This window comes from Caretta caretta, chromosome 11, assembly GCF_965140235.1.
Source record: "Caretta caretta isolate rCarCar2 chromosome 11, rCarCar1.hap1, whole genome shotgun sequence".
In the NCBI taxonomy this organism is placed as follows: domain Eukaryota; kingdom Metazoa; phylum Chordata; order Testudines; family Cheloniidae; genus Caretta; species Caretta caretta.
In genome coordinates, this window is record NC_134216.1 from 13,634,437 (window position 1) to 13,657,803 (window position 23,367).

The 23,367-nt window shown below is 40.7% G+C and overlaps 1 protein-coding gene across 1 annotated transcript in view; it reads right to left on the bottom strand.

Annotated features, from left to right (window-relative positions):
• ESYT3 (extended synaptotagmin 3) overlaps nucleotides 1-23,367 on the bottom strand; it is a 59,846-nt gene that overhangs the window by 14,868 nt on the left and 21,611 nt on the right. Inside the window, exons 5-11 of the mRNA XM_048869114.2 lie at nucleotides 16,870-16,936; nucleotides 15,710-15,799; nucleotides 12,124-12,179; nucleotides 8,533-8,653; nucleotides 6,663-6,824; nucleotides 3,798-3,880; nucleotides 600-648 (exon numbers count right to left, since the gene is read on the bottom strand). Of these exons, the coding sequence (XP_048725071.1) occupies nucleotides 600-648; nucleotides 3,798-3,880; nucleotides 6,663-6,824; nucleotides 8,533-8,653; nucleotides 12,124-12,179; nucleotides 15,710-15,799; nucleotides 16,870-16,936 (628 nt within the window). The remainder of the gene's footprint in view (nucleotides 1-599; nucleotides 649-3,797; nucleotides 3,881-6,662; nucleotides 6,825-8,532; nucleotides 8,654-12,123; nucleotides 12,180-15,709; nucleotides 15,800-16,869; nucleotides 16,937-23,367) is intronic.

Below are 23,367 nucleotides of genomic sequence, written 5' to 3' on the forward strand. Positions count from 1 at the left end.
AACAACCTGAGAACTGTTTGCAGAAAGACACATTCTGTGTCGCAATCATACTGTGAATTATGTACAAGTGCCAATTTAAATTGCACTTTGAGCTTGAATTTATGCATAAACTGACCTAATTAAGTGTATTTAGAAACAAAGACTTGAAACATTAACACATTGAATAAGATACTGATCATCATATGGAATTAACAATACCAATAAGGACTGGAAACTGGTGGCAGCAATCTCTGCATTGTGCTGGATTCCAGAACAAAAAAGTGTCATAGTATAATTTATTGTTTCTTTGCCTAGGAAGAAATTTTGAACTAAGATTTATTTAGAGAATTGTACAAACAAACATTCAGGACACACTCTGCATATGCAACACAAATGCAAAATAGCAGTTGAGTTTGTACTGTGCTGGCAGGAGTTGCCAGTTTAACTGAAAAGCCATTCCTTTGGGTATTTCAAGTTTTATGAGCAACAGTAACCAGCTGTCACTTCTCTTTCCTGTAATAAAACTATTAAAATAACTAACAAGTCGCAAGTGTGCAGAAACATCACTGAATGTGCAAGATCCATATTAGAACATTTGGAAACAGACCACAGATTTTTACCTCATCAACAATTCTGTCATTCATTACATCAGCAAGGTTTATAAGTAAGCTGCAAGACAAAAGGTGAACATGTGACAATATCCATTACTACATTGTATGTTTTGGTGAACAGCATATTATAATTAATGGACAAGACATGGATTCCATTATAGATCTGTTTGGGGAAATATTCTTGTATGGACAAAAGCTACACGTTACCCTCAGCATGTGTAACTGAACATGCTTGGCTTTTATGAATCTTCTCCCTGTGGAAATGCTTATAAAACACATCTGAAGGGCCCTTTGAATTGCTCAAGTGTCCTTCATTTTAGGAATCACCACTTATTTTACTCCATTACTGATGTTCCACACAAATTCGAGGGCCCATCACTTTTAGAGCTCAGAGAGATTTGCATCACAATCAAATAATTTTTTTTTTTTTTTAAAGAAGGTGGTTTAGAGACAGTTATTTGGACTAAAGGAATTAATCCCTCAATGTTAAGTTTCCTGCATGAATAAATTTGTGCATCTCTCAGTAGTAATAATTGGGCCTACAAATATACTCTAATTGTGAGCTTAACTGTTAGTGAAAGTTGATAAAATGTCACACTATAACAAATGTTGATGGGAAAAAATGTGAAAATGGGAGACAGACTGAATTATAATAAACAGAAAGGCCTATTTATAGAATTCAAGGACTCTTGAGATCATGCCTGGTAAACAAGAAAAGTGTGGAACTGGAAACCACCACCATCTTTTTCTTTCTCCTCCAGAACCCTCAGGTGCATAGAGTGTCCACCAGTTTCCACGATTTATTTTGGTCTTTTGCTAGACTGTTCCCAGGCTTCTGAGTGTCATGTTTCTGGATTTGGCTTTTCTCGCTCTCTCTCGTTCTGCATATGTTTCTCTAGGTTCCCCTCTTTCTAGGTGATTTCCATATCATTTGCAGTGGAAGTAGTGTTCATGGCATCCTTAAAACGTGTCCTAAATACATCCATGTTGTCTTTTTACCATATTTGATGCCTTAGATTGGGTTGCTCTACTTAGAATTTCTGATGTTGCCAGAAACTCTTGCCAATGGACTCTGAAGATCTTCTGCAAGCATTTACTTTGGAATGAGTTGGTCATCTTTTCAATTTCTGTTAGAGATTTTTATGGCTCTGCTCCATAAAGGAGGACAAACATGACACTGGCATTAGAAAAATCATTTTTGTATCAGTGCCAATCATGCTACTTTCCCAAAACTTTGCAAGTTTTGGAAGAGTTATTTGCCCCTTTGGAGATTCGTTGCTTGACATCTAGCATGATGTCACCAACACTGCACATCTCACTTCCTAGGTAGGTAAGATGACGGACTAATTCTAGTGTTTCCTTCATCCATTCGGTGGCTACTTTGGGGACATGGATAGCCATCTATTTTTTCTTACCATTGTTGACAAAACTGGAAATCTGTGAACCAAAACTGGTGTCAGAATTAGGCCTAATTGGCGGACAAAAACAACAAGGGGATGGGCTATTCCACACATCATTCCCTTTTAGGGGCGAATAAGCAGAAGAGAAAGCTGCCTGCCAGCAACCACTGCAGCGAGCCCTACCATCAGAGTTGACACCCCACTGTCTCCTGGGATTTTCCATAACACAGTTGGGCCCTCATCATCCTGATTCTAAGAGATGCGCGGATACAGACTGTGCCAGAGAGAGGAGCCCAGATGACATTGCCACCTCCGCTGGCTCTGGCTAAATACCAACCCACCACCCGAGATGGGAGACTGTCTTTCTGTCTGACAGTGACACACATGGTTCTGTTCCTTCCCCACCTTATTTCTTAGCTCACTCCTTTTTCCTCCTGTCTCAGGACAGTCTGGCTTAGCTGGCCATGACTGTATATTTTGCAACACTGCGGTAAACCTGTGACCAGAAAGGCAGCTAACGGCAACCTCCTAAACAGCCGGATGCGAGTTTGCGAGGCCTCAGAGTGGCTAATAAAGGACACGTGCCTTGCCTGCGTTTCTCCAGCAGTGAGAAAGTCAACACCAAAAGACAAAAGAGGTGTCTTCTTTGATATTCTCCCCCCAAACCGTGGGCGCGTACCCCCCTCGTTTTGTCTTCTAGGAAATGGGATCGGGCTTTAAACAGCAGTAATGGCTCCAGCCCATGTCAATTAATGTAATATCTGTCCTTTTAGGAAAAAGGAGCATCATTTTTAATACTGTCAAATGGGGGGAGGGGCGGGGTGTTTCTCTACAAACTATCCAGCTAGAGAGAGAACGAATACGAGAACGAATATGGGATGTTAAGAAACCCTTAGCTAATACTTCCCATTTCAAGTGCTTTAATGATTTTTCCTTTTCAGTATCTTCAATAAAAAAAAGTTAAAAAGATTTTTTAATGGTGTTTGTGCCATGGTTGTAAGCAGGTTAAGTTCTGTATACCAAACCCCGAACCTTGTTTCATGTTGGACAGTGACAGGCTTATGTTAATACCTTGAACTCTTTGGGCCATTCATTCCATCAAAATTAATACAAACACCTTATTTTGGGTCTTGGTCGCATGCCATTTTTGGGTGGTGGCAAATTGAGTAGTATGTTTTGAAGTGCTTCATAAATGTAAAGCACCTCTTTTTAAGAAGCCAGCTCTGATATACTGTACTTAGGTAGGTGGGATTTGGTTCTTCTCAGTTGTGTTCTGCAAAGCTTCCCCTAATGTGCTGCTATCTAAGAATGCCATGTTGATAATCCTGTCTGTCCACAGGACAGGTACAGCTCATGAAATAGCAATGCAAGTTTGCCCTTCAATCCTGGCATGCAGAGCTCAGGCTCATTTCAGATTCTTGGTCTCTTCTAGGAAGGCAAAAAAACAAAAATCAAGTGCCAACTGCAGTGGTTGTTTTTATGACCGGGACCCCTCTTTGTTAGGAACCTGACAGAGCATCACATTAGTTTCACATACATCAGTGATTGGACAGCTGGGCAGTGTAGGGACTTCATCATCATGATTGGTCTGGGATGGATTAGAACTAGAAACCTAGAGGAGGAAGGCTCCACCCACCAAAGTTATTTTACAAGAAGCAACTACGTTTCTCATAAGGTTTACATCTCCCACTGAGCAACCACCACTGAACTGTCTATGCCTTTATTCTTACAGGGGACTGCTTTTTAAAAATTGATCATGCATGTACTATTGAAAAGAGGGGGAAAAATAGGAAATTATGTGTATCACCTGCCCAGAAAGTCATCTTTATCTGGATCTTCATCATACAAGTCCACTTCTAAGTCCTGACCAGGCACTTCATGAACAACAAACTGCAAGGGTGGAAAGAGAAAGAGTCATAGGATTTACAGACAGACAGACAAACATTCACAGGCCACATTAAAAGACTCAGGCTAGTGACAAGAATGCAGCATTTCTCAGGGTATATTGAGGAAATATATGCGCTAATGCAGGGTCAGTATAAGCATGACATGTTTGCACCTTGTCTAAAATCCACATACATATAATCCATTTTCAAGCTGATCTGTTAGTTCAGGGACCAGGGTCAAGTTTGCAGGGCAAACATCTGCTCATTTGATTAAGGGGTTCTGAAGATACTAGTTAACTTGTCATTTCAGTTGGTAACATAAAAATAGCCTAAGTGTATTGGAACAGATAGACTAGGGGAAATCACAGAATCATAGAAATGTAGGGCTGGAAGGGACCTTAAGAAATCATCAAGACCAACCCCCTGCACTGAGGCAGGACCAAGTAAATTTACAGCATCCCTGACAGGCGTTTGCCTAAGATATTCTTTAAAATCTCCAGCGATTGGGATTCCACAACCTCTCTTGGAAACTTATTCCAGAGCTCAACTACCCTTACAGTTAGAAAGGGTTTCACTTTCTAAAATCTCCCCTGCTGCAGATTAAACTCATTGCTTCTTATCCTACCTTCAGCGAACACCAAGAACAACTGATCCTCATCCTCTTTGTAACAGACCTTAACATATTTGAAGATGATTACCAGGGTCTCTCCCCAGTCTTCTTTTCTGAAGACTCAGTATGCCAAAGTTTTTTTGTTTGTTTTTTTTTAAACCTTTCCTCATAGGTCAGGTTTTCTAAACCTTTTATTATTTTTTGTTGCTCTCCTAGGACTCTCTCCAATTTGTCCACGTCTCTTTTTAAAATGTGGTGCCCAGATTTGGACATAGCGGAGGCCTCACCAATGCTAAGCAGAGCAGGACAATTACCTCCCACGTCTTACATACAACACTCCTGTTAATACATTCCAAAATATTCGGGTCTCTCACAACTATCACATTGAATCATTCAATTTGAGAACTACTAGAATCCCCCGATCCTTTTCTACAGGATTGTCATCTAACCAGTTATTCCCCATTTTGTAGTTGCGCATTTGATTTTTCCTTTCTAGGGGGAAGTACTTTGAATTTCCTCTTGTTGATTACAGACCAATTCTCCAATTTATCAAGTTTATTTTATATTCTAATCCAGTCCTCCAAAGTGCTTACAACCCCTCCCAGCTTGGTGTCATCTTCAGATTTTATAAATACAATTTCCACTCCATTGTCCAAGTGATTAATGAAAATATTGGTTAGTACCAGACCCTGGATTGACCCCCGCAGGGCCCCACTAGATATGCCCTCCCAGTATGACAGCAAGCCATTGATAACTACTCTGCATACCATTTTTCAAACAGTTATGCACCCACTTTGTAGTAATTTCATCCAGACCACATTTCTCTAGTTTGCTTAGAAAAAGGTCATATGGGACTATGTCAAAAGCCTTTCTAAAAATCAAGATAAACGCCCCTCTCCCCTCATTTGACATCTACTGCTTCCCCTGATCCAGCAGGCCAAAAGATCAAAGGAGGAAACTTGGTTTGGCATGGTTTGTTCTCGACAAATCCATACGGGCTATTCCTTATAGCCCTATCATCAACATCATCTAGGTTCTTATAAAACTGATTATCAAACAATTTGTTCCATTATATTTCCAGGTATCAAAGTTAGGCTGACTGGTCTATAGTACCCCGAATCCTCTTTTTAAAGACAGGTACTATGTTTGCCCTTCTCCAGTCCTCTGGGACCTCCCCAGTCCTCCATAAATTCTCAAAGATAATGGAGAATGCTTCAGCTAGTTCGTTAAGTACTCTAGGATGAATTTCATCAGACCCTGCCAACTCGAATACATCTATTTTATCAATAGTCTACCATGTTCTTTCCCTATTTTGGCTTGCATTCCACCTCTCTCACTGATAATGTTAATTGTACTGAGTACGTGGTCATCACTAACCTTTTCAGTGAAGAGAAATAAAATGGGCATTAAACACCTCAGCATTCTTGAGGTCATCAGTTATTAGCTCTCCTTCCTCACTACAACTTTCCTTTGTCTTTTTCTTGCTCCTAACATTAATAAAACCTCTTCTTATTGCCTCTTCTTATTGCCTATGGCTAGTTGTAACCCATTTTGTGCCTTAGCCTCTCTCTTTTTGTCCCTACCTACTTGTGCTACTCTTTTGTACTCAGCCTTAGCAATTTGTCCATGTTTCCAATTTTTTGTAGGATTCCTTTTCAATTTTCAGGTCATTAAAGAGCTCCTGATAGAGCCATATATTGGTCTTACTATTCTTCCCATCTTTTCTTCACATCAGGACAGTTTGCAGTTGTGCCTTTAATACTGTCCCTTGAGAAACTGCCAGCTCTCCTGAACTCCTTTTCCCATGGGACCTTACCTACACGTTTTCCGAGTCTGTTAAAGTCTGTTTTTTATGAAGTCCAGTGTCCTTATTTTGCTGCCCTCACTCCTTCCTTGTCTTAGGATCATGAAATCTATCACTTAATGATCACGTTCACTGAAATTGCCTTCCATCTTTAGATTTGCTTCCCATTCCTCCCTGTTGGTCAGAATAAAGGCTAAAATGGCTGTCCCCTTGGTTACTTCCTCTACTTCTGAAAAAAAAAGTGTTTTCCCCAATACCTTCCAAGCACTTATTGAAGAACAGAAGAAAAAAAGTGCCCAAACCAAGTATAATCCACATATAAAGACAAATATTACAACTTCATATGGTTAGAAAGATCAATAGATTCTATACCTCAGACATTTCATTCCAGATGGGATTAAGATTTCGTTGAATGGTCTTGCTTCGGAACTGCACCAAGCCAACTCGAAGAATAGCATAAGGGTCAGACTTCCCCCGGAAGTGGTCTTTCTGGACAAGGTTTTCAGCTTCTAGCAGATGAACCCTGACTACTCCCTGAACAAAACAGGACATTGTAGATCAACATGAAAACACAGGCCTCTTGAGAATCTCAATACATTGCCTCTTAAAATGAGCTATTCCGGGCGTTGATTCCAATCATCATTTAGCAAGACTACCATGGTATTTTGATACAGAACATTTTACATAACTGAGATGTAAAACAGGAAACATCTTTAATGTGTAATTTCATTTACTTAGAAGAGAGCAGTTTATACTGAGGCACAATCTAATGTAGGCTATCTTCATATGGTTATAACTGGGCAAGGAAGGTCTCCGGTTGACACTACACGACCACACAATTGTAAATAAGGGCCTGATGCTGCAAGGAGCAGAGCTCCTGATTTCCCACTGACTTCATTGGGAACTGAGCATGCTCAGACCTCTTAGGATGTGCTCCTCTCCCAGAGCCTGAAAGGACAAAAAATAGCATCCACTGGTAAGGCATGATGGTATGATATTTTTGATTAGTTGTTGCAGAGGTGGCCATTCAACTTCCATTTGGTGATTGCATATAGGTGGAAAACAGCCACCTATCCATTTTTCCTTACTCACCCAATATCTAGAATATTTATAGTATATTTAAGAGATTTGCATTTGACAATGTTTTGGATGAATTTCTGTAAGATGATTTTATTTAGTAAAAAGATTTGGGATTTTATGCCTTCCTACCTGTTATTTAAGCTCTTTCATTATTAAATAAAGAATTGCTGGGTTAGCATATAAATGAAGCACAAACTGAAGATTCATCATATTCCTTCATTAACCCAAAGCTTTTACTTGGTAAGGGAGATCATTGATTAATCTCTTAAACAAGACTTATTTACTGTATGTACAGGATATACAAAGACCAAGAGGAATATCTTGCCAAGATCTACTTTTGTACCTTAAAACTATTGGGGATACTATATGAAGATCAGAACAGGACTATGTAGAACATGGGTAGTCTATTTTTTGTCAAGGTCCAAATTTATTGGTCAAAGGGATTGTCAAGGTCCATCCTCCAGAGAAAATAATAAAAGAACCCCTACAATAATAATAAGTAAATAAAAAGATTTCAGGAGCCGTTCAAAAGCATCTGGCAGTCCAGATTTGGCCAGCAGTCCAGATTTGGCCCACAGTCCACCTATTGACTACCCCCCGACGTAGAAGATATTGCTGAAATATAACCCAGTGTGGGATCAGAGATTAAGAGTACCTAGACACCATTGTGATGGGTGCACTAGAAATACCCAAGATAGGCAAATACCTCTCCTTTCACCCACCACAGCCCTTTCACCCACCACAGCCCTCATTCAGTATCCAGCATCTTTAGCAGCATTGGCTCAGATTTCTCCTACATATTTGAGCTGACTTGATTCAGTTTTAATAGATATGAATGGGAGAGAAATATTGGTTGGTATTATACATGGTATGAGCAGGCTTTCCCCTAAAGTTGAGGCACTGCACCACAGTTCAATACTGCAGTAACTTGTGTTTTCAATCTGAACTGTCTGAGCAGATACCTGCTATCATGCTTCAACCAGTTTTGGTAGGTGGACAATGTCAACTGGGGTCATGTCAACAATACTAGTTCCCACAGTTTAGAGGTTGATGCATTAAACCTGCTGTGCACACAACTCATTTCCCCTCCAGTCTTAGCGTACAGCATATTCAGGTGATTGTGTGTCAATATATTAGGTCATACAGCTCAAAACATACTCACATATGGGATAGGGAATCGCAGGTGGGAAATTTTCATATTCTTTTTCAGTGGAATTGTGATTCTGTTTGGCAACACCAGCCGGGCAGCAATCAGGTCTTGGATTATTGTGTCTGACATTGAACTGAATGGAAAATTAAAACAAACACAAATAGGTCATGACTTCAGTTACAACAAAAGACATCGCAAATGTTATCATTCTGCCTTCCCCACGCCTTGAAAGAGAATGCCTTTAACTCTCAAAGGAGGAAAGGACCAAGATTTCAGTCCTATCTGTGATCTTGCTCATTCAGCTGTGCGTGTGCAAGGGCTCAAAGTTTATGTTTGCACATGTATAACTGAGTTGGATGTGCAAATCCAGAACTGTGCATAAAAGTGGCTATTTGTATGCACAACTGCAGTGCGGTGCGTCCAAATCTTGCAGTTACAAAGGTTGGCTGGAAATTTGACCTTAGAAGACTAAATAATGAACAAGAGGATACAAAAGATGAGGCAGGACGAGATGAGGGGGGAACAAGAGGTCCAAATCTGGGGTATCTTTGGCACTACCTCAGGAATACACATGTTCATAGTGTTTTCACAATTTTGGAGTATCTTATTTGGAGTTTTGAGAACTTAAAAAAATGTAACAACTTCACAGCAGCATAAAATGACAATTTTGGACCTTGGATCCATGCATGAGGCCATCAGTGACTTCAGTTAGAGCCCCCGTGTCTAGAATTTGATCTCCAGCTTCTCCTTATATTAAAGTTGTTGCACTAACAGCCCTGAAGACTGAAGCCCTCCATGTTTGTCCAGAATAAGCACTGCATGTACAGTGATAACATGAGCTTCTCCCACCTTTCCCCACCAGCTTGTCTTAATCTATACGCTTCAAGGAATAGCCATGTTTAGGCAATTCAGCTTCCATTCACCCCTTAGTATCTCTGCTAAAACTGCCAAGAAAGTGAGCAAGTTGTGAGGTGGTTTTTTGTGATGCAGGCAAATTACTGGAGTCTTGAGTCCAGTGCTGTCCTTTCCCAAGCTAGATTTATTGAAGAGCAATAAAAAAAAAAAAAAAAAAAAAAAAAAGAAGGAACACGATTGTAAATAGGAAGCTGAAGCCAGTCAAGTTAAAAAAAACAGGAGGATGATTAACCAATGGAACAATCTACGTCTCCTCCAAGCACTCTGGTCTTTATAGGTTATAAAGAATTAAAACAAAAAGGCATAAGCTCCCCCAACCCCCTTTCTAGGTCACCTTTTTAAAGTAAAATGGTTTCAAGGAGATCATGTGATCTTTACTGAGCACAAAGATCCTTTGCATCCCATCAAATCACAGGAGCTGCAGACTCAAGGTAGCAGCAATTGTTCACTTCATGTGCAAGTCTCTAGGAATAAATGACGGCTGCTAATCAATCATCAGAGCGGAATTTGCTGGGTTTCATTATATATTAAGAACGAATGTCTGGAAACAGAAGCCAGACATTTCCAATTTGAATTTAAGGCACACATTTTTAACAGTGAGGGTAATAACCAATGGAACAAAACTATCAAAGGAAATGATGTGAAGACCTCACAACAACATGAAGAATCCACCAAGACTGGATGCCTTTCTGGAAGATATGCTTTAGCCAGTTATTGGGTTCAGTACAGGGGTAACTGGGTGCAGTTTAATGGCCTGTGATATACAGGTTAGACTAGAATGATCTGGCCTTAAACCCTATGGAATTTATGAAATGCAATAAAATCAATGCTTTTTTTGATCTTTCAGTTTTAGCCTCATACTTGGCCCTCTATTGTGCTCTCCACTTCTAATGGTGAATGAAGTGCTTTAAATGAACAGCAATTTGGCATGAGCAGGTCTGTACCTACAGGGCAGGATACCATTAGGGGGAAAGACTAAAACAAAAACAAAAAAAACCCCAACAGAACAAAAAACCCAACCACCACTCCCTCCCGACCTCATCCCATTGAGAAGTAAAGTGCTAGTAAAAAGAGGAGTATGCTGGATAAGGCTGTTCCATGATCTGGTCATGGTGCACAGTTTGACCAGAACAGAAGGCTGAAATCCCATGTCCTTCCAAGTACAAATGCAGAGCTCACAGGCTCAAAGAGGGTCTGATGACAGGACAATCATTTCCTGCCCAAACCCCCATCAACAGAAAGATTATGAAATCATGTGAATTTTGGCATGGACCTGAATCCAACTATGTGTAGTTTTTAACAAGTAAATGACTAAGCAGGATTTTGTATTTCTTTACTCTTCCCCATAAATCAGAGAGTCATTTAAAGGAAGAGTTCTGGTTCAACCAGTCTTTCAGCATGTTTCACATCCAGGCATGTTTGTTCATAAAGCTTTCATGATCAACAGAGTGTTTATATTTAACTATAAGGGAAGTAGGAAGGAGCAAAGCAGTCAGGCTCCAGCATTTTGCAGCGAGCCAAATGAATTGTTGCTTGTAAGTGTGCAGTATGTACAGGCCTTTCTTGCAAGGGTTTAGAGAATTTGCAACAGAAAGAAAAAGAGATTAGATCCCAAGTTAAAAAGGGCATCTCCTCCCAGGGTAAACTCCAGGGCATACAGCTGCTCTAGCCTCAAAAGGAGCTCTCTGCCACTGTACATCAAAAGGCTTGTATACCTTTACTCACATTGAGTAGCAGCACAGTCCCATTTGACTCAGTGGAGTAAGCAGCTACTCAACATGCACAAGTGTGTCTCCATCTGGTCCTAAGCCTTTTTCAGCAGGAAGAGGAGGAGATAGAAAAGCAGCCCCTAAAAATCATTTTTAGTTTAAAAAGAAGGACTCATGAGTAACCAATTGGTAGGTTACTTTTCCTTTCCATGTGACGAACAGTTTTCTGCTTAAGCTGAAAGAACTCAGAAGTAGAAAATGCATCTTTGTTCCTGATGAACAGCTTGAAAATCCAGAGTAGTGGAGCCAAATAGAGAGATGTGCACATTCACTGTGTAACTTAAGTATAAACAATCAACCAAATCGGTATTTGAGAAGGGCTGGGGCAACTTTGTTGTGTTTCTTTTGGGAATCTGAAGAGTCAATAACCCATTGTGGGAAAAGCAGGGGAATTTCTGCCATTTTGTTGTTAATTTAAAAATAGATTCCATGATTAAGAAAACTACAATAGAGTACACAAAGCCCAGGATAGGTGGCTTATATTTGTTCACCTCAAAATACAGTATGCAAATCCTTTAACTCTGGATATCTGTCCTTATAAACTATCAATGCAAAATCATTTTTGCGGTGCAGAAAGGAAGGCCAGCTTTTTAAATGTAGGCCTTGTTATGGCCTCAGTGTCTTTTGTGACTTGGCACAAGAGAGATGGCTAGCCATAATACTTCCATCGTGAGCCTCAAGTGTGATGAAATAGTAGAAAAGCAATTCTGATGCCTGCAATAGAGTTTGAGTTTAGATTTTACAGATACTATTGTTATGGACAACAGTATAAACCCCTATGATACATAGTTCTTGAAAATCCTTGGCTCAGTTTCTAGAGAAAGGGGTTCATTTCTAGACCATTCCCCCTCCACCTCCCACCCCGCCTGTTTGTTTTTTAAAGGGGGAGAAAAAAAAGAAGAAAAAAGTGAACACTCACCTAATTCCTGGGGCATCTAGGAGGTTGGTCAGGCCTGCCCAATTGACTTCCAAGTGCTACAGTAAGCAGGGGGGGAGAAAAACCACACACACACACCAAACTGAACCATGTTAATGAATTTGCAACAAATGATTAATGAGCCTAAAAAACAAGACATATCCAGCTAGTTAAAGAAAACCAACTGGATTATGTTTACACCTAAAAAAACAATGGCTGAGAATGAGACATTTCCTCCTTTATTTGAGCTGCCAAGACCTCCATGGAGTCAGTGTTTCTTTGGGTCTTATCCTCCAAAGACTTAGGAACATAGAAATTGCCATCTGGTATCAGAGCAGCAAACTGGTCAGTTCAGTGTCCCACCTGAGAGCAGCCATTACCAAGTGCTTCACACACAGATGCAAGCAATCCTGTAGTGGAGAACTGGGGGGCAATCCACGCATCCAGGAAGTGCCTTCCTAATTACCTCATGCCCTGAAGCACAAGGATGTGTAGTCCATCCAAACTTGTGTGGTGTTTATATTTCTAATCACAAATGGAGGAGATTGCCATGGAGCCAAGCGATAAGTTAATTGATCACCTGCTGACTTCCCATAGGACATATTCCAACAACCCAGCAACTTCAGAGAGCCATCATTTTAAAAAACACCTTCAAGATGTCAGAGTATTGTTTCCTTCTTCTGTGCCCCAAAGTGATTCTGCCCTGTGACAGTAACAGTTTTTCTATACATTAAAAAAAATGTCACAGCTTTAAAATCCACTACTTCATGGCTCTGCTGAGTCACAAACATAGAATTCCTTTCCTACTGGGATAGCTAGAAGAGCTGTTTATGTGGGACCAGATCCAACTAAGGCAATGGGCTTTACATGCAGAAGGATTTAAAGAGGACAGCCCTAACAACAGGCTAGCTAACTGAGAGACACTGGAAATATGGCCCAATGTTTTTGAAGACACTCAAACTGTTTTAGCAGTGCCTTAAATATAGATGTGGCAGCTACAGAACATGAATTGGGCAGCGTGGTATCAAGGTTTTATGCAAGTCATCCCAAATGAGCAAGGATTACTTGTAAGTGGTGAAGCTGTAGTGAGTCATGTGACCATCTCAAACTCATCCTGATAAAGCCACATTACTACACCCCACCATCACCACGAATTCCATCCCCACAGATTAGCTAGGCATCACAGCCATCAGGAAGGCGTCCTCAACTGGCTCGTGTCTTCTGACTTTGCTCATATCCTTCTGAAGGGAGCTATCAGGGACTTTGCACACTTCCTTTGCTAGATGTTTACTAAGGAATCAAGTGTGTCCCCCCCATCCCGGCCACCCCCAGAGAACACCTCAGTTTGAGGCCATTCTCCAACTGCGCCATGCCATTAGGTCAGCTTGAACAAGAGATGTGTTCAGAAAGCACATTCCTGGGTGGCTAGAGTGACCCAGCAAAGTCACATATGAGCTGAAGTGCTAAAGGGAACCCAAACGCTCAATCCAGAGTAGCAAGACTGATTGCTCAGTGCAATAACTCTCTGGAACCACCTCTCTGGAAAGGCCTTTGAAAAAAGGTTTTACAGTGAGTCCAGAGAGGACTGGAGTTTCATGGATCTTCATACAAGCTCAGACTAGACCAGAGCAGCTGGTTTTGTTTGAGACGTGACTACGTTCTTCTCCCTCATACGGATTACAGCAAAAGATTTACAGGTGTTTGAAGTGAATGTTTGCAGTTCATCCTCAATAACTGCTGCTACCTTCTCCCCTTCTTGGATCATAAATGCGACATTTATCATGTCCCTCTGCTGTACTGCTAGTGATACAGTTAACTTTTCCGACAGTTTGGAATCTATTTGAAATAGAAAAGTCTACCACTGCCTACATGTCATGCAGTCCACCTTACCTTCCACTGTCCTGTTTTCTTACACACACCCTTCCCGCCACCATCTTCCTTTGTACCTTTCCTTTGTTTGAAACAAACAAAATCCCCAGAGCTAGAAGACTCCATTTCTAATTTTTAAACTTGCATTTTACTAGCCTATAGAGGTTTCCTCTATTTAGCCTCTACTCCAAGGGTAAGATCCCCAGCTCATGTAAACTGCGTAGCTCCACTAACTTCAGTTTACACCAGCTGAGGATCTTGCCCTGAAAACTAAGTTCTTTGAGGCAATGACATCATCTATGCACTAATCCAGGTGATTAAGGCAAGGATCTTTAGTAATACCGGGCTTTTCAGCAAAAGAGTGGATTTCATTTTTGCTTCACTCTACTACTCCATGGGATTTCCCTCCTGCCTATGCACGACTTATGCCTCTTACTGGATTTTATGTTTTGCCTTCAGTCTCGCCATTGGCGATACGTCCAGCACCATTTCTGTCTTGCTGAACTGTTGCCAGAGTTACTCAGAGCCCAGGACCAGTTGCCATCTCATGCAAGTAGTAGATTGCTGGGGCTGATCATTTCTTAGTTATGTACCATATTAGTTGTATTGCCAGAAATATTTTAATGTTGGTAAATTACACTGGTGTCTTAGTATACCCTCTCCAACAACATGGCCAACCTATACAGTCACTTATGGACTAAAGCAGATACTATGATAAGTTTGTGACTACAACAGAGGCACACAGTAGCAAAAATTTCTTTAAATTTTAATGCAGATCAGAAATCCACTCCCCAGAAGTCAATAATCTGCTCCACATCTAGCCTCCTCCCCACAGCTATGTTCTTCTTAGCCTACACCAGAGACCACTGGATATTCCCACAGTATGTACCATGAATCCTTATAATCCAAAAATACACAATGATCAAAATTCTGCTGTTGCAACCATGCAGCACACTGAATTCAGTGGTGTTGTGTGGGGGTAGCAGGAGAATTTTCTCTAGTCTTATACTGTGCTACAGTCACTGGAAACTGGAAGTATCTTCATTATAGCTAATGCCAACCAAAGGGCAATGCTTCATGGAAGGATTTATAAGTGTGACCCACATACTGTGTGCATTTGGTCTCTAATTACCTTTACACTTGAGCAAAAATAAAAAAATCCACACAACTCTATCCAGAAATACATTTAAAAAAAAATAAGTGAGTCATGTTATAAGCTGTCACTAGAAAGAGAAAGATGCTCCTCATTTGGGTGTGTTGGGATTTAATTCACAGCAGGTGGCATTCACAAGGTTACACAATTAGGCCTTCAATGCAAGGAGAACACAGACTGGCACCTAAGCTGGCTGCATTTATTAACTGTATTAGTAATCGGTCAATGGTCTTGCAATAAAGGCATATGGACAGACTATCTACCACAGTCACTAGGGAGTCTGTGCATTCATAGAAGCTAAAGACTAACTTGGCATGCAACACTGCAGGAGAACAAAATGCAGAAGAACATTGTTCATTATATTATCTAGATCTCTAAAAAGAGTAACATTCCTCATTTTTAAAAATCACATTATTGTTCAAAATTCTATTTAAGTATTACATATCAGGCAGGGAAGTAACCAAGCTATTACAGACAGATGTTTAAAAGGCAAATTGGCCCTCACTATCATATGAGCAAAGATCCAGAGTCAATCAGGCTGCAGAATGGGATTCACTACAGACTTACCGGTTTTTGAACAAAACACATTGTCAAGGCTCCAAAGAAAGGCACATCTGTGATAAGAGGTTCCAGTATCACCCGTAATGTTCCATATAACTGTGAAGAGAACAGAGGGAAACTTTAGTCTGAAGGCAACGGCCAGGATGAACCTGAACTGCTGCCTCATTTACAGAGATGTGTGGTCAAAGCACACAAACGGGACATAGTACTCCAGAGTTCTGGCCCTAACATCGATACCCAGTATCATAGGATACGCTTCTCAAAACCCATTCTTTATTGCCAGGGTCCTACACCGTCTCTTATCTGAGCAATGAATTCACAGAGCACTTATCTTCTCTAACTTCGGTGGTAAGCTTGGGCTGGAACATCATCTACTTAGTTTGTAACAAGTTATGTTGAGAGGAAATCCAAAATGAAACGCTTTTCACTGGCATTTTAAACACAAACCACAAACATCAAAACATTTCTAAACTATCTTAAGTGCTTTTAAAAAATGTATCAAAGTGACTTCGGACCCCAACCCCATTTTCAGAAGTGACTGAAACTCAGGTTCCCAAGTGTTTAGGTCACTTCTGAAAATGGGGCTTGGGTGCTTTTGAGAATTTTACCCCTGCCATTTTGTAGAATCTTGTTTCCACAAAGTTTAAATTTGGAGCCTAAAAATTGATTTAAATCTACCCCAGTAATACTGGGATTAACTATATGTGGGCACCACTGCCCTTTACTAGACAGAATCAGCACTTCTCCCCTGTGTGTCTGAGATCACATAACCGCTAATGGCAAAAGCGGAGATTTTCAAACAGGTTGAAGGAAGTTGCTATGCTCCTTTGAAAATCCAAGCCTCAGAATAACTCCATTAATTCAAGTAGCACAGGATCTTCTCTCTCCACAGTAACTGTGAAGTTCCAAGAGGTTTAATATCATCTCACTATGCGATTGAGATTTTCAGACAGAAAGCACTAAGTGCTTCCAGAGGAGACATTTTACACGTGGGAAAATGGAACCACAAGGCAGTGAAGTAACTTGTCAAAGGTCACCCAGCAGGCCAGTGGCAGCATCAGAAATAAAACCCAGGTCTCCTGATCCCCAGTCTGATGCCCTAACCACAGAGCCACGCTGCCTCAATATAAAATACAGCATCACATGAACATCTGCATTATACCCACCTGTATTCCTTTCACTCCTCCTTTAAACTTTGATACTTCCATGTGAATCTCGCAGTCCCCTATATAACTGAGAGAAAGTTCTCATGTTATTCCAGTGTTTGCAATACCCACACTTGAACAAAATGGAGCTGTAAAGAAGACAAGGGAAATGAGCATATCAACCCTAATGTAATATTGCAGAACTGGATGAGCGTGCACACGCTGCTGAGAAGCAGCGGCTAAATTCCTTAAACAAAAAAGGTGGGAATTTTTAATTTATTATAAACCTAAATATCAACTGGGGATGCTAGCATAGCAGCAATATGGAGCAGCATTTTTATTTCAAGCTTAATTCCCCACCCTTAGGCCTGGAGACGACAGTGTGCGCTCATTTCTACTAAGGGAATAAGGAGGGTTATTGGGGTACAAGGGAGTAAAGAAATAGCATGGTGCTCTCTCACAGCCCCTGCTAAGACTCTGATCCTGCACCAGAAGCCATGAGAACAGACTCCTGTGCCCATGCAGAGTCTCACTGAAGTCACAATCACAGCCTAATACACTATTTCACTTCTCTTGGCTCATGTCACACCTTTCAGGTCATCACAGCAGGCTGGGCCAGAGATGCCTAATACAGGGGCAAAAAAAAAAAAAAAAAAAAATCAACCTTAAAGAGAACCCAGTGGCCTTGAGGCGGACCCATAAGACAATAGGTCAATTATTGGGCAGTTACCATTGAGAGTATCAGACCCAGAATAAAATTCACGTGGAGTACAATAGTTTTGGAAGTTGACAATAACCCCTGAAAATAACCTATTTTTAATACTGTTCACTATAAGACTACAACTTCTTGATTTTTAAAACATGGCTGCCTTGCGCAGAGTGGTTTTCAAGTATGCTACAAAGATTCCGTTTTGCCGGATATTTAAAAAACAAACAAAAAACAACCCCAACCACGACATCTGAGGAGTAAGTCCCAGATTTTAATAATCTTTGGCAAATTCACAAGACACTACAGGCTCTAGATAAAGAATTATTTTTTGGATTTATACACCCCCAAGATGAAAGCCCACAGCCAATTTAAATCCTGATGAGATCTGAAAAATAAACCAAACAAAATTCCATGCAATGTATTTACCTGGGGAAGGAGGGTGGAGGAAGAGAGAAACATCTACCAGATTAAGAGGTTTCTACTATAAAAATTGAAAGCTTAAATGTTGTAGCAGTGCAATTTTGCATGTCAATTTTCAGTATACCTTGTAAGGTAATACTGGTTAATCTTGAGTGATAATCACATTTTAAAAAAATTCTTAGTTTTCTGGTAAAGTGATGCATTTCTACAAATAAACTTTGGGCTCTATTTTGCAATCCTTGCTCAGGCAGAGCTCCCACTGACTTCACAGGGAGTTGTCTGACTAAAGAGCCCAGAGGAAGGCTTGAAGTGAGCCCCCAAGTTTGCAATAAACAAACTAGGAATTTAGAAGGCAGTTATGACTAGTATGTGATGCAGAAGACACTATTTTGGTTTATAAAAATCCCTGGTCTTTCTGCAGAATCAGAAACTCTTCCAAACAGTCATTAATACCTTTTATTTCTAGCAACCACTTAGCTGCAGAACCGTGTTTAATATTCTCTCAGAATATTCTTTCCTGACAGAGATTTGTATGACAAAAGTTCTCTTGTGAACTATTCAGTGCGATCTGTACCATCAGATCATCATCGTTTAGGCGGTTCTAAATCAATATTACGTAGGAACTGCCATGCCAAGTCAGATCAGAGGTCCACCTCACCCACTCCCCTGTCTGACAATGGCCAGTACCATATGCTTCAGAGGACAGTGCAACAAACTCTAGTAGGGAGAGTTATGGAATGTCTTGCCCAAATGGGGAGTTTCTTCCCAATCTCCCTCAAAGGTTGGTTTATTCCCTGAAGCAGGAGGGTTGATAGCCCTCCAAAAACCCCTATTTTAATCTTATCCATATGAATGCCTAATTCTGTCTCAAATCTTGGTCTAATAGCTTGGAGGTAATGAGTGCCATGGATTAATTATGCGTTGTTAAAGAACAATTCTCCGCATATTGAATAGGACAGCACAAGGATAAATTGTACGGCCTTTGTGGTAATGCTACTGTTATTCACAGGCTCTGAATAATGGTAGCATCACACTGGGAAACTAAAAGGGATGCCTGACAGACTGGCACGATACTGGAATTTCCTGAACATACCTTAATTCCACAAGGTAATTCAGTTCAATGAACCCTTATTGAGTTAAGGTTTAATACCTTCAGGGTACATGGTATTAAAAATGGAATTGTATCTTCTCTAGTAGGGAGGGCGGATGCTAATGAACTTCCTCCTTACCAATCTTTGAAGCCATCACCCCCGGAGAGATTCATATATATTACTTCAAACTGGATTCTCCAAAGACCTAATGGACAAAGAAAAGACTTTTTGTTAAATAGCTTATGTTTAAACTGGCCCAGCACCTTCTGATCCAGCAAACAGACAGGTCCATGGAGGGCCCCAATCCTTAGGGAAGGATTGGAAGGACTAGGCCTACAGAGGCCTAATAAGAGTGTGTGCTTGTTCTGAGCTGAAGCTCGATGAACTTGTAACTGCAAAGAAACTCCTTTGGTGGGGTGATGCCCGGTAATCTTATTAGCATGCACGTAGGTGCGTTTATTGTTTTAGTAGGCCTTCTCGGTAATGGTTTTTACCTTAAGAATAAAAAGTAGGCTTGCTTAGAAAGAACGGTGTGGTAACTTATAGCTGTAGCAATCACTCCATTATCAGTCTCTGAAGAGAAAGGAAGAAGGTAGATTCTCTGTAACTTGAAGTCTTTAAATCATGGTTTGAGGACTTCAGTAACTCAGCCAGATGTTAGAGGGGTCTATTACAGGAGCGGGTGGAGAAGGTTCTGTGGCCTGCAGTGTGCAGGTGGTCAGACTTGATGATCATAATGGTCCCTTCTGGCCTTCAAATCTATGAGCAAAGTTTGTTTAAGCAGACTGCCTCTGCTGTGAAATACACAGTGAAGGCAAGGAACTGTACAGTCTGGACATATCGTAGTCAGAAGGCAGTGAGATGCGTCTCCAAGAGAGGCTACAGATGGGGAGCTGGAACCCTAAGACTTGTTGGACCACTAAGAGGAAATACAGGAGCAGCTGCCCTGAACTGGAACAGGCTAGTTTTAAGATATTCTATTGGTAGGCTTTTCATTTCTGGAGTGAAAGAAGAACATACCACATTGGGCGTTCAGGTGAAAGCACATTCTCCTTAGTAGAGTTTGTCAAAAAATTGACAATTACAAAATCTATTGCAAGGAAGTCTTTAAACCAGCTCCTAGACTTTTTGAAAGATTTCATGCAGTCTACATTTCACCGTAAAAATTTCTAATAAGTTTTTCATGAAAATCTGCATTTTTCTATCAGCTCTATTCCCTACAATCCATCAGTTGCACTATTTAGAAATGAAGCAGCAGCCCATTCCAGCGCTAAAGAAGATTCATTCATTGTATATAAACTTCACTCTTACTATTAGTTCGTCACTTACTGGAACTAGTGTCTGTCACAGTTGCTCTATAGTTTACATGATATATTTCCTCTCTGCATACACGTGCATCTCTTCCTGTGTTTTGGAGGAATTGAGTCTGTCATATCCTGCTCGGTGTCAAAACTGATTTGTTCAGTTAGTAACAGATTACATGTTTGCTCGCTCACATGCAGCTTTAGGCATTAGCTGAATAATTCTTACTGCTCTGATCCCCATCCTACCTCTCCCAAACCCTGTCTACTCTTTTGCTTGACCGGTCATGTGTGAGAAGCAAGACTGGAAGCTCTTCAGGGTAGTGGTTTATCCATACTGTGCTGCAAAAAAATAAATAAAACGCTTTCTCAATTTCCTTTTAAATTCTTGCATGAACATAGTGTCTATTGACAGGTACTGTGGTGGTGGGGTGCGGGGGATAAAAACAAAACCCCCACCCCACCCCACTCGCCTGCCCACCCACCCCACTCCTCTCTTCCAGCAATCAGATGAGTTCACTGCACTTGTATTTATCATACACCTACAACCCTATGGCTGCAGAAGACTGAATCACAAGCAGGTGTGTGAACAAGAGAACCCACAGAATAATTTCCCTTCTGATTATTTCATCACAGAAGGGTTTAATGCAACCAAGGACTCTATACATCCTTTGCTAGAAGATTACAAGGCCTTCAACATTCTTTCCATATGAATATCCTTCCTCTCAGAGAAACACTTCGCACTGCTATAAACACCTTTCTAATAGACTTTGTTTCTAATGGGTACAGTCGATAGTTAGTTTTGCAGTTTCTTAAAACAACTGAACGATTATCCTGAAGCAAAGCAGCTACAGGATATAAAGTGGCTGCACTTGAAAAGTTCCTTTTGTTTTGAAAGATTTTATCAGTTTAGAGAATCTAACTCAGTGTTTTGGGAGCCAAGTCAGGTTTTTTCCTCAGTTCTGACATTGTTAGGTGCTCCCTGGAAGAAGTTTGCATCTTCTGACCACCTGCAGAAACCAGATTCCTCCCTAAATGTAGTTTGAATGCTGTACTATTTTGCAATGAACAAATGGTATCCATACATCTAGCTTTTGAACTGGATAAATGATGGGAAAACAAAAACACTTTGTATGTAACTCAAAAAGAGCAAGTAGTGATTTTACCTAACGTTTCTTCTTAAAATCGCTTGAGCTGTTCTAAGATTGACCACAGCTTAAAGTATTTTAAGATTTGCTTTGACATTTTAAATCTGAACATTTAGGCAGTGTGGTTTGATGGGCAGAGCAGAGGATTGGGAAAGAGGACCTTTGGGTTCCATTCCTGGCTCTGCCAAAGATTTCATGCATGACCTGTGGGCAAGTCACAAGTTCTGTGACTCAGTTTCCCCACCTGGAAAAAGGGTTGTATTTATGTCTCAAGAACATGATAAGAAATAATTAGTGTCTATCAAACGCCTTGTGATACTCTGATGCTATGTAAACGCAAGCTATTATTAACAGACTTAATTTGAGCAACATTCTTCAAGCATCTGTTGTTTCCCTTGGTAATTATGAGTAATATGGAGACCAGAAATTTAGTTATGGGTCACACTTGTAGTCTGCTAAGCATACACGTCACTGAGAGTTTTCTTCCTTAAAGGTAAACCATCCCAAAGTGATGCTTATTAAACTTTACTAAGAAGAGGTGGAAGCAACAGCTAAGACAAAAAGTCCTTCCCCACCCAGGCTAGGAGTCAGGAAACTGCTTCGACGGCCAGTTCTGCCATGGATTGTTGTGGGACGCTGGCCAAGGCAGTGTCTCGGTACCCTAGCTGCCCCGTGTGTAAAATGGGGACAATAATCCTCCCTCACAGGGATGCTGTGCAGCCAAAATTCATTAGTGTTTACAGGATGCTTCAAGATCTTTGGATGCTACCTAGACACAAAGCATCTTAATAACCGATGGCAGGGCCTGAGCAATTTTTAAGGGAAAAGGAATGATGTCACTGGATAATGATTTCCTGCAGCTCAAGTTAACAAATGCCAAGATAAAGGAGTCATGTTTATTTTTAAATTTGGAGTCACTCATTCTTTAACACCTACTACTACTTACCTGTTAGTAACCCTGCTATTAGGCCAAATGACTAATGGAGATGAATGATAACTGTCCAGTACTGAGACCTGAAAGAAAAGAGTTCCCAAAGCCTTATGCCCATGCAGAGTTCCTATGACTTGACTGAAGTCTGCATGGGTGTAAGGGTCCACACACAAACACACACATCCCCTTTTCAAAGGCCTGGGTTTGAAGTCTAAAGAGCAAACAGATTGACAGCAAAAACATATCATTTCTGATCAGTCACTTTAACCCAGAACTAGAGGGGGAGGGATATCAGACTACCATAGCATTACCTACAGACTGATAACCGTTAAATAAACAAACACGCTACCCTTTTATTAGTAACCTCTTCGGACTGCTGACGTCTTAATTTTATTTCACCTTCTATTATAAGTGTGATGGAATTGTTTAAAATAGTCATAGGTGTACCAAGTGTCATTGACCAAAAGGAAACATGAGAGGAAAGTAATTTAACTGGAGAAAAAACAGCTGTAGGGAACTACCACTAACGAGCAATGCCCAACTGAACAAATATAAATTCAATTCTGTATATTAGGTACATGAGCTTTACTCATGTCCCAATCTGAAGGGCACTTCCTCTGCTAGCTGCAGTATCACGTGCATGGACATCTTGCCTCCACAACTACGAGTGCTAGAGTTAAGGCCAAGTTCCATCTCCCTCTCAGTCTCCATTTCTATTTGGAATAGAATTCCTTTGAGGAAGAATTCTCCCCACACGTGATCTCGAGTTTGAAGAACGTTTGAGTGACACAGGTTCAGTTGCTTGAGATACGTGAACAGGAAAAACCAGACACCAACACACTTCACCATGACATGCACATGTTCTGACTAGAACTCTTCACTGCATGACCCCAAAGAAGAGAAAGACTGAAGCTAAAAT